A 12595-nucleotide genomic window follows, 5' to 3' on the forward strand; every position below is an offset into this window, starting at 1 on the left:
ATCAACTTATTTTGCATTTGTCCCCCCTCTTAATTTTCAAAAGTTTTAGGAAATACATATTAAATATAAAATTTCATATTTAATCAAATTTCAATTTTAATTTAAAATTGAGTTATTTTCATGTATCACTTTTCAAACTTTTATGCTGGTTCAGAATTTCCCTTTGGAAGTACTATTTCAACATTCATTTGTTGTTCCTACTTGTGACAATAATTCCTTGACATTAGATTTATCTTTTGCTTGGGCGTACTTTAGGTAATGTGGTAGATTCTTTCTAACTTGGAAAAGTTTCTTACTGGCTTGAATTTGCACTAGAGCTCATTTTAGGAGCGGTGAAGGATTTTATTTCTTTTGGAAATATTCCGTGAGCACTAGTATTTTGCACTCGGGGCGGGATTTTGGTAAGCAATGGATTTTCATCCAAAATAATAAAGTATGCCACAAAGTGCAATATGCGCCCGAGCGGGTTTTTGGCTCTCTCATAGATTTTTGTACATGCCTAGTTTTGACCTAGGCTCCCCTATTTCTTGGTTCCACAGTGGATATGTTACTCATGAAAGCTTTCTTTCTATTCTCAATGAATGGTTTTGAGCTGCCATCATAGATATGGAGGAAAAATTGAATGTGGTTGGGGTCTTTCACAGGATTATTGACCCTGTATTCCATCCATTTGACCTTCATGAGTTCACTGGGAGTGCAGATACTAGGACTTGTTGATCATGCTTCTTGCGATATCCAAGTTTATTTGAGCATACTCTTCTATAGCCATCCGAACTGTTGTGCGCAAGCATTCGATAGGATTTCTTCTCTGTCCTTATCCATAATAATTTCTTGTTCATTTGCACAATCTCTGGTCTTATGATTGTTCATGTTTGTGGACTTCTCTGTCATGAAGACCTTCATTTTTCCCAATCATGTTGGGCGTGATCTATCAATCAATGTTCCTCTATTGATGCACTATTTTGCATTGCAGATTGTTGGGTGTGATTCTCCATCCAAACATTTTGGATGGGCTTGTCTTGGCGAATCGTTAGTGCCTTGGATACTTCCCTTGCTCATTGATTTTCTTGCTGCGAGTGTAATTTGGGCCTTGTCGTGGATCTGTGTTGATGGAAGATCCACGAACTCCATTGACATTAGTAGGTACATGCTTCAATTTGCCAGGAATTCGAGCTTCTGTGATGTGTAGTTTCCCCAAAAAATAATTTGCTACCAACATATTTGTGTCCATGTCAATGACAGTTCTCGAGCATGTACTAAATGGTACGACTGACCAGAGACATCGAACACCTCCTTTTGTTGCTAGATTTTGACATTGACGGTGGATTGCAAGGTCCTTTGCAAACTCTCTTGATACCATTATATCCTTCCACAGATACATGAAGACCGCACAAGTGTATACTTTTCCACTTCGTGTGAATTCTGATGACATATAATGATCTATGTAACTTTGATGCCTTTGCTGCTCTTTCTATCCAAGAACCGTGATTCTCATCAATGGACTTTAAGTGGCTGCCTCCAGGGTGCTATGTATCAAAAGTTCACTCCTCCATGCTGCATCACACACAAACAACTTGCCTCACCTAGGAGTCCTCTCTTGTCTCTCTCCTCTGGTCTTTTGGCAACCAAATGGACTTCCTTCTTAGGCCCTTGGATCATCTCCTACGGCCCTCTTGGTAGACATCCGTGTCCACCCATCTGCAGCAAGTGAACATGCACCTACAACCGCAAACTTCACTAACAAAAATCAAATAACTACTGATCAGCCCAGATCTTTTGCTGAGCTCTGATACCAATAATGATGCAGAGCATCTTCATAACCCTTCAAGAACCCCCAAATCAGTCACTGAGTTCCAATAATCAACATAATGTATTCATTTGCCTCCTGAAGCCCAAATTCAAAATTTTACAAATTCAGTGTAGCCCAAATGTGAATCCTGAAGTGCAATCGACCTCCAAGATGAATTGGGGTTTTGTCCACTTCAAAAATAGTACCAATGATTTCCGTCTTCTGGAAACTGAAAACTGAATCAAGAAGCTCTCAACTCATCCAACAGAAATATTTATAAACCAAACATCCTCTAAAATGAAGCCCAAGCTACCTTCTTATAATCCTCCGATGAAGATTCCAGAAGGCTCTTGAAATTCCATTTACTTGTCTTCACATTTTTCCCTCTTTGAATTTTTAAATTGGACTTTGAGGGAAATAGTTATAAAGTGACTTTATAAATTTCTCTTTAATCAACCATTAAAGTCACTTTAATATTTTAGTAAATACTTAAAATAAGTCATTATTCAATTTATTTATTTAATTGACAACTCAGCTTTAATTATTTAATTAAATTATAATGTCCAAATAAATGGGGTATTACAAAGGAGACTTGGGCACTTAGGACAAAACTTGTGGGATTGCCACTTCCTAATTCAATCAGCCAAGTCATATGATGCATTGGTAATTGCAAATTGCAAGTCAAGGAATCATGAGCCTGATGAAGGCAGAATTGTGTGATTTTTTGAGGGTAATTGTTTATTGTTGGGTGCTATCATTTACAAGCTGATCGAGTGTTTTTATGTCAGGTCTAAGAACAAATGATAACTTGTGTGACCCTAAGTGTCAAAATATAATAATGACTAGCCTTTTAAAAGAGTCAAAGAAATAAGAAGACAAATTTTCTTTCTTTATTATCATGGGCCTGCAAAAAGTGACATAGGAGGCCTGCAAAAAGTGACATAGGAGGTACATGGAATTCCATTCAGTGTTGCAGAGATCAGATTAAACAACAGCTTGATGGTCGAATATATTGGAGAATATGCACTGTAAATACAAGCAGAATGTGGGTTCCAGAAGTCAAAAAATAGTTTTTGAAGAGGAGCCAAGTTGGTGGACAAGCTCATTGTGCTGGAAAGCTGGTTACTTTTGGTGAATGTGTGGACTATTCCATGCCTATTGCTGGAGTTGAGGGAGATCTGACTAGCCGAATGTATGTATTATACATTTCAGAGGTCATCCAATCTGCAGCAACCCGATATACGTGTTACCTGGAGCAAGATAGTATGTGCAGAGATCAAGATACAACAAGTATTGAGAAATGTAAAGAGAGATTTGAAAGCAAATATCAACTGATAATGGTTGATTAGTTCAACCTCTTGCACCAGAATATATAGTCAGCTGTATATTATTGAAAAGAGCTAATATTACAGTTGCTCTTTGTATATGTCTGCATAACTTTAAACTTGCAATTTCATGTAAAAATCTCAGATTTCGCAATGAATGTTATTCCTATAATCTTGTAAGTGCAGCTACTTCAATATCTGACATTTCACCATTTTCAATCATTATACATTTGGCTCAATTTATTATCTGTGTGCGAAGACTGGATATATTTTCATTTGATTCAATGCACTTTAAACTCAACAAGCAAAGAACAAATTACATGCAACTGTGTCAAAATACCCACTCAATATAAACTATTGCAAACAACTTCTTATTATATACTGGAGTATGCCAACTATTTGATGTGATGTTCAAACATCAAACATTGTGAAGTTGAAAGGGAAAGGTGTGCAAAATTTAGTAGAAACATTTGTTTGTGCTTACAACCCTGTAGGTGGGTAGAAAACTGCAATGCTACAAATTAATGACACAGACACGGAGATCTAGAAGATCAAGAATCAAGATGACCTGTCCCTCTATGTAAGACTCATATATGTGTGTGTGGGTAAGCATTGGTAAGGGATGATCAACACAGATTATAATTAAGCTGAGACAGGGTTTTAGAGATTCTGCAGGGACTTAGTATCCTGCATCATCTTGGATCATAAGCTTTGCCATGTCAAGATTATTTTTTGTGCTTGGAAATAGATAATGTTTCTTATTCTGCTATGTTAATGGCAAATTTTGTGTTCCTTTGAGCATTACAATTTGTCAAAAGGTTTTGGGACGGGATTTTAGCATTTAACTTGTTAAACATGAATTAAACTTTCTAGTTGCCTGATTTTGGACTGATTATATATATTAAAAAGGAAGGAAAGGGTGAGATTCAGATAATATAATATATTAAAGCTCTTGACAAACCAATGTTGGTAAATAGAACTATACATTACAACCTCATAAGATCAGTAAAGTGGTGTCAAAAAGTACAGACACATTCCAAATAAGCATAATCAACTAAAACATACTGATTGCTGTTATATGCTTTTTTTTCCTGTTCAGAAAAATAAAATAAAACAAAAACTCAATGCCTAGATGTGTTTATTCAGGAAAAATCGAATTTCAGCTCCTCTGGAGTATCTCTCTAATCTGTTTCTTTTAGTTTGTATTCACAACAACGTCATCATCATGGCATTCGAAAATGGTACATCACACAAATTGCTACATGTGTTAAATGACCTTGATATTATGAGGTTGATCTATCTTTGCTTCGAATGAATCAACATGTAATGAGTATTATGAGGAAAATTTTGTTGTCTTGGCTCACAAAATATTGCTAACTAAAGTTTCTTGGACAGAAAATGGAAATAGAATTTTGTCGTGAACATTGGTTATCTCCAGCCAATAGTCTTATGCAGCTTTTACTACTCAAAATTGTAAGCAAATATGTATAACATTCAAAACCATATGAAATTTGCATTATTTTTCCAGGAGAACAATGCAAATGCCCCAAGGATCACCTCAAATGTGAAGCAAATTTTGCATCTTCTGAAGCAGGAAAAGGTGAGGTTCCTATTGAATATTTCAAATTCTTGGAGGTTTTGTATTAGATATAATCATTGCATGATATTTTGACCCACTAAAACAATCCTTTTATCATCTTAAACATTTAATCCCTGTCATAAAATCTTTCAGGTGTCAGACTGGCCAAACTCACGGATTCCAAAGGCCACTACAAGATATCGGAGGAATAAAGAGAAGCAAAAAGATGTTCCAAGTGAGGAGGATGTACACGAGAACTCTCCTAAACTTAATGAGTATGGTTGCTTAAGTCAACTGTTGACTTTTACATAATATGGTTTGATATGGGAAAATGTGCTTACAATATTTTTTAAGTACATAGTATGAAGGCACATAAAAATATATAGGAGCTGTTTAATGACCTTTGCTTCTGAATTTAACTTGAGAAGAAATGCTGAAATTTTATGCTGATTTTTGTGTACAGAAAAAAGAAAAAGTTCAAAGGAAAACCTGTTCTTCTTGTAGATGGATATAATGTATGTGGTTATTGGCCCAAGTTGAAGAAACATTTTTCTGAAGGAAGACTTGCACAGGCACGCCAAGAGCTGGTGGATGAATTAGTATGCTTCAGTGCAATGAGAGGTTGGTCTCATTGCCATGACATATAATGATTCTTATAATATGATATATTTATTGCTCATCAGGTTACAGTGTCAAATAGTTTTGTTTCATTTAAGTGAAATGATAAAATATGCTGCATCAATGTCGCAGGTTAGTAATTATTTTCTCTTTTTAAGAACAATCCCACATTAGATATAGCAATATGGCAATCACAAGAAATTGATGCTAGGGTTATACACTATAATGTTGCAGTTTTTTATGAGTATACAGACTTTGCAGATTATTTGTATGACATGCCATGCTGTGCAAAGATATTAGTAGTGATGTAATAAAATATTAGAGTCCACCCATATGACAACCTATAACATAAAGAGGGAGGGATAATATCTAGGAAAGAGCATATTAAATCCAAAATACCACAAGGGATACATGAACAGGATGGAAATATGGAAACTGAAACATGGATGCTAAAAATATTGAGGATCCTTAGGTAGGTTATGGAATTGAAACAACTTGAGTTACTGATGTAAAGATTCAGTGGGAATCCAATTAAACAATCCCAATCTAGTTGCCTGAAGAAAGTTCCAAAAGTTGCAAGCACAAATGATGTAAATGCACCAATGCAAGATCTACTTAAATAGAGGATATCAATAATAAAATAAAATGAAGCAAAGGAGCCATCAAATGAATGGATGAAGTACATATAAATAGGCCATCGAATGCATGACTCAATGAGATTACATGCCTAGGATTCATGATTTGATTGCCAATCATTGGATTAGTATAAGAATGAATTTTCAATCAGCAGATCAGTTAACTTAATCTAACCAATTATACAATCCCGATTCAGTGGGAATCCAATTATACAATCCCGAATCTAGTTGCCTAAAGAAAGTTCCAAAAGTTCCAAAAGTTGCAAACACAAATGATATATATGCACCAACACAAGGTCTACTTAAATAGAGGATATCAATAATAAAATCAAATCAAGCAAATGAGCCATCAAATGAATGGATGAAGTACATATAAATAGGCCATTGAATGCATGACTCAAGGAGATTACGTGTCTAGTATTCACGATTTTGATTGCCGATCATTGGATTAGTATAACAATGAGTTTTCAATCAGCAGATCAGTTAACTCAATCTAACCAAAAAGCGAAGCATTAAACTGCCAATTAGTGGACTAGTTCACTTGACTAAGACAAAGGTGGCCTTGAGTAAGTAGAGTTGGCACATAACTAATTACCAATACAATTACAATTAATTAAGGATTGATAAGACAATTATCAATAGTTGGATGCCCTCTACCAAGATTAACTTGGTCTCTAAGTATATGAGCTCTCACTAAGAGTTATACATCATACCTCTGTCTGGAAAGATTTTACTCTGATTGCCCAATATCAGTCTTAGATGTTCGTTCTTCTATTGAACAGGTTGTGATTCCCTCTTACATCTGCAGTGTCGTTCTGAGTAATCATTTACTAGATGGAAGTCACTAAATATTATTTCTGTTGCCTGGGTTAACCCCTGGATGTCACTGCAATGTTGGTATCTAAGAGTTGTTTACTTATTCTTTAGATTGAAAGTGTCTGTTGTGTTTATTGGCTGTCTCCTCTGAATGATGTTTGTATGCATTGCAGAAACTATGTAATTCTACTCCCGTATAAAACCTGCCTCTGTTTATTAGTGATGTTGCATAACTCCTGATTGCTATATTGGCTCGTGTCTTGAGTGTTGTCCATGCCAGAGCTGATTGGATTACCATTTGTCGTATTGTATGGGAGTGCCTATCTATCCCAACATTGTTTGTCTTTCTAATACATGCGATACCTTGGATGGGTTTCAATTTGCCTTTCGTATGTGCCGCTTTAATATAAACAAAGTCCCCAGCCTTACTCGATAGTATTTTTAATTGATTTTTTTAATTTAATTGTTATGCTCTTCTGTGCATTGCTCTCTTTTCCTTCAAATTTGATCTTGTCTTGATGTCATATGTGGTAATAACACCAGGGGGGAAGTGTTTTGTCTTTCCTTCAATTTATACTTTTGTCTGTGCGCTAGGACAATAATCTGATTGCCCAGTTGACTGATGGGTTCTGACTGTATTTGTCTTACACAGCTGCATGACTAATGCTTTTTCTTTCACCCTGCACGACCTCCTTTATGGTATAGCTATTGAAGTCCCTTTGCTCCTCTTTACACCTTTCCAATCTTCTGATGTCCCTAGATTAATATGTTCTGGAACGATTTCTTCTCCTATAGTCGTCGTGCCTTCTCATTAGTGATTATATTTATATTTGCCCTTATAACTTAATTGGTTTATCATTTCTAACAAAATTTTATTTACTGTATCAATTTATTCTTTTATTGATTTATTTGTCTATTCATTTAGAATATTATATTATTGTAGTATATTATTTAGGTGTGCTTACAAGATATATATATATATATATATATATATATATATATATATATATATATATATATATATATATATATATATATATATATATATATATATATATATATATATATATATATATATATATCATATTATTGACTTATTCTTACATTTCCTTATATTTTCAATTATTAAGTTCACTGACTATTATCTCTTATCAGTCAATATCTTTATTCGTCATGAATGTTGTGGATTAAGGTTATTTTGATATTTGATGCTAATGATCACCATCTTATGAAACACTCATTTTATATTCAATATCATTTATTAAGTATACCTATTTGTAAATATAGGGCTATGAAACAATTGTGGCACTTGCATACCTCAAGTTAATAAATGCACATGCTTGCTAGCATTTTGGATGAGAATAATTACATATCCTTATCATCCCAAGTAAACTTATTAAATAAGAGCAATATCACTCTTAGGATAGAAACATATACAAGGTGAATGAAATATGTACACAAAGATCCCTCCATAAGTACAACTTGAGAGAAATGAAAATGAGAAATGGGTACCAACAACTAGGCTTGATCAAGTACCCATGTACAACGATCCATCCTGGTTGGTAATGTGGGATTCTTATAGAGTCTTGTTGTGCATTTCAAAGATTGCAGGATTGATTGTGGTCTCAAGTGCTCGAGATTTGGACGCGTTGGGTCTAGTCAAGTCTGAGCAGACTCGTCAAGTCTTTTAGATGCGACATATTTGTGGAGTCTTGAGCCTAAAACTTTGCACACACCAAGCAAGGAAAAAGTAAGAAAAAAAAGTGAAGAGGTGTGACCAATTGAATATGATCTGTGTTTGGAGGGGATATGTTCTTTTAGAGATGCAACCATTCTTTATTATGGTATTTTAAGAATACATCAATGCTACTTAGTGTCGTTGGTAGAAACTATGTAGCCGACGGGCTCATGTTGTCAGTAAAGATTTTGTAGCTAACAAGTAGATTAGTATTGTTATGTAGCTGATGGACTCCTTCGGGAAGGTTCGACAGGAAGGAAGGTTCGACAGGAAGTATTTATACCCCGTTTGGGATAATTGTAAATCATCTTATCATCTGTATGTAATCTCTTGGCATATGCGAATAATAAAAGGAGATCTGCTATTCTTGCTCATTGTCTGTGTGCATTAATCCGTTTACTTCATGCGATAAAACATTTGGCGCCGTTGCCTGATGGACCTGGAACAAAGGCTGAGGAATGATGACTAATGCCAAATCAGTTAAACAAAAATAAGAATAAGCTGAAGGATAAAGATGAAATCCGCACAGCTCAAGGAAATTTAATTTTGGCGCAGTAGGCCGAACGCAGATGGAGGTTTCAGAAGATTGCCGACAGACATCGAAGTGCTACGGAATTGTTCAAGGAGACTCGCCAGCGGGTGAAATTGGTGGAAGAAGCAAGGGAGGAATTTTTGAAGTTGTATTTGTCGAGAGAAGGGAATCCAGAAGGAAGGGAATTAACTCGCATAGCTTGGAGTGCCGAGGGAGCACGAGCGTGGAGTGAACTCTTCGTCCGCGATACACTTCCGGAAGGGACAACTTCAGAAGATCCTTCTTCACCAAAGTTCGCTGCTGTTGCAAATAAGACACCTGTACCAAACAACGATGATGTGGGAGCACAGAGTGCCAGTGTGGGAGTGCAAAGCTACGGTGTGGGAATGCAAAGCGTCGGTGTGGGAGTGAACAACGCCAATGTTGCAGGACCGAACAATGCCTGTGCACAAAATCTAGTAGTGATGGTGGGACTAAAGGAAAAGCTTTCAAAATTTGATGGCGATGGTACGGCCGATTCGATCCGACACTGTAAAACATGCGAAACGATTTGGAGGGCAAATGGTATAACAGATACAAACAAATGGGTTCGGCAATTTTCGGCAACCCTATGGGGTGTCGCAATTGATTGGTTTGCTGATATAGATCCCCAAAAGTTAACCTGTTGGGACAACATTAAGGAGGAGTTTATCATAGAATTTCAATTGTTGCGCGACGATAATGAGATTGCAATGGAGATATACAACACAAAGCAAGGGAACAATGAAACTGTCTGAGTATATGCCAAGAAATTAAAAAACTTAATAAATAAATGGAAAATAAGCCGATAGATGGGCTATAGAAAAGATGGTTCATTGAAGGTCTACGCCCGAAGTTATGGAAGAAGATGAAGATTGTGCCATCGTCATCATACACTGAAGCATACAATCGGGCGATGAACTTGGTGTTTACCGCATAAGTTAATTAATGCACACAGATAATGAACACGGACAGCAGAACTCCTTAGATTATATGCCAGAACATTACATTATGCTTCATAAGATGAATCCTCATTTACAATGATCCCAGACGGGATATAAATACTATCTGCCGAACCTTCCCGAAGGAGTCCGTCGGCCACAACCATTATGTCCGCTACAAACTATTTACCCGTCAGCTACAAAATCTTTACTGACAATGTCAGCTACAGAATACAAAAACACCGACGACAATCAAGTCAGCTGACACAGTTTCTACCGACGACATCAACCCGTCGGCTACACAATATTTACTGACGACATCATCCCCCCCAAAAGAAAAAGTCGTCTCCGGACGACAATTACAAAATATCTGAGACAAAATATATTAACGGATTGATTACAACGAGATAAATCTGATTCTAACACATCACTTTCACCTTCGTCCCGTGTCGGTAGCCTCTGTTAACATAATACTACCTTCTTAATGAAGCTGACCTTGATAGCTACCTGTGCTGCTTTTTTTGTTTTCAACTCCTCAGTACCCTGAGCCAAGTGTCGCTGCACTGCCTCCAACTGGATGATCAGCTCCTCCCGAGCTCTCTATGCATCCACGAAGATAGCCTCTCGGCCAACACCTACTCCCAGTGCCTCTGGTACACAGACACTCCATGCTTGCAGCAACTTCAAGTCTTCTCAATTGGTCACACTTTACACGATTGATATCCGCAACGACTGGGGGTCTAGGGGGCAACGCCCCCGGCGGGGTCGAGGGGTAGCGCCCTTGCGGGGTCCTGGGGCAGCCGCAATACAGGGCAGGGTTAAGGGGCAGCTCCCTTCGCCGCCAAGAACAAATTAGCACTCTAGAACCCACACAAAAATGCACAGAACACACTATTTCTGTCATTTTCTTCTGATCTGATACTTTTTCTGCCAACCGCTGATGCTTCCCCTTCCCTTTGGCATCATCTGCTACTCATTTCGAATTGCTTCAATTTGTCAACGTTTTTTTTTTTTTTTTTTAATAGCAAACCACCTATCACCCTTCATCTTGATTGTCGGCAACTTATTTATGAATTCCCCTACGCCTGCTCGAAAATGGAAGTCCCCATTTACAGCAGTAAAAAAACTATACACTGTCATAGACTACCAACTGAATTGCATGCCCGCGGAAAACAATACCAACAATTGTGGAGGAGAATAGTAATACACATGGGAAAAAAAGCTATCTGAGTCCTGCACACACCAAAAGCAAGCTTATCTCATAGGTTGCCTCTCGCACACCCCGAAAGAAAGCTTATACAACAGAAGAAATGTTCTGCGGAAAGGTGAGAATAGATTTCGTGGGAAGTAGAAGGAAAACTCCGTGGGCAATGAGAAGAACATTCCGCGGAAGGAAGAAAGACAATGCCCTGCGGGACAAAAATCAAAACAATCCGCAGCTAGATGATGAGGAAAATAATCTTCTGCAAGAATATTAAACAACTTCGTGCGCACTAAATGGCTAAATCCGCAGGATTAACAACCTCTGTAGAGAAGAGATAGTTGCAGGACTTCACAGTACCAGCATCGGTTGCACCATTTTCAATCTTCGTTCTTTGTCTTAAAATGCCATTCCACAATGTCGAAAACGCACTTCGTAGAGATATGCAAAGACAAACTCCGCCGACACCTGAGGAAAACTCCGCGGGAGGATTAGAACATGAAATGAAAAAATAAATTCTTAGCCCGCAGGGTTGCAGCAAGGCATGCCCACTTGCGGACAGGTGCCCGCAGATCATCTTCTGCGGATAGGTGCCCGTGGAACACCTTCCGTGGACAGGTGCTCGTGGATCATCTTCCGTGGATAGGTGCCCGCGGCACGTCTCCAGCATTTTTTTTTTTTTTCAAAAAAATGAACACCTCAATTTTGCCTCTAGGCATCGCCATTCTGCAACGACGACGAGGGAATCATTCGATCATTCTGCAACGGTGACGGCGACGGCATCTTCCTGGCATAGTAGGATTCGTTGATTGTGTGAGGTACCTCTTGCTCGTCCCACGTCCCCAACTTTATCACTTGATTGTCGCCGACCTCCTAGATCTAATATGTTTCAACCCATCTTGCCTTAAACCTTTCCTGTTTGATTTCATTTCGACCATCGTACTTCAGTACCAACTACCTCGGCTGAAACCTGTTGAGTTTGTTATGCCACGCCTTATGTTTGTTCTGTGTCACCTCCGTTGCCCACTGTGCTTGCGGTTGTCGCGCATCTAGCTTATTTCCTTGCTGTCGGCACCCTTCAAGTGATTTTATGGTGTGATGCATTCTTTTCTTCCTGTGCGGTCCATTCATCGTGTACCGGACGGTGAAATTTTTCTTTTTTCTGGGTTTGTATTGTATGTCCTTCCCTTCTTTAGCCGTAACCTCCTTTGCATCATCTGCTTCTCTGTATTCTTTTGGATACTCATTTTCTTCTTTTTTCTCACCTTCGTCGACCCTTAGCATATTACAACTCGGAAAGAGTTCGTAGTCTTCTATTTGCCAGTGGTAAAGGCCATTCACCGAGTCTAGGTCGTCATCATTCGATCCTCCTCCTAGTGTCAATACTCCTTCGTTTGGTTCCA

At 37.9% G+C, this 12595-nt stretch overlaps 1 protein-coding gene across 3 annotated transcripts in view; it reads left to right on the forward strand.

Annotated features, from left to right (window-relative positions):
• LOC149570742 (yacP-like NYN domain protein) overlaps positions 1-12595 on the forward strand; it is a 423912-nt gene that overhangs the window by 20144 nt on the left and 391173 nt on the right. For all 3 annotated transcript variants that reach the window (XM_089823260.1, XM_089823261.1, XM_089823258.1), the window contains exons 2-4: positions 4643-4714; positions 4847-4968; positions 5157-5314. In XM_089823260.1, coding sequence (XP_089679386.1) covers positions 4643-4714; positions 4847-4968; positions 5157-5314 — 352 coding nt within the window. The remainder of the gene's footprint in view (positions 1-4642; positions 4715-4846; positions 4969-5156; positions 5315-12595) is intronic.

Source organism: Cupressus sempervirens, chromosome 3 (assembly GCF_028749045.1).
Source record: "Cupressus sempervirens isolate cs-2001-9-10 chromosome 3, ASM2874904v1, whole genome shotgun sequence".
NCBI lineage: Eukaryota > Viridiplantae > Streptophyta > Pinopsida > Cupressales > Cupressaceae > Cupressus > Cupressus sempervirens.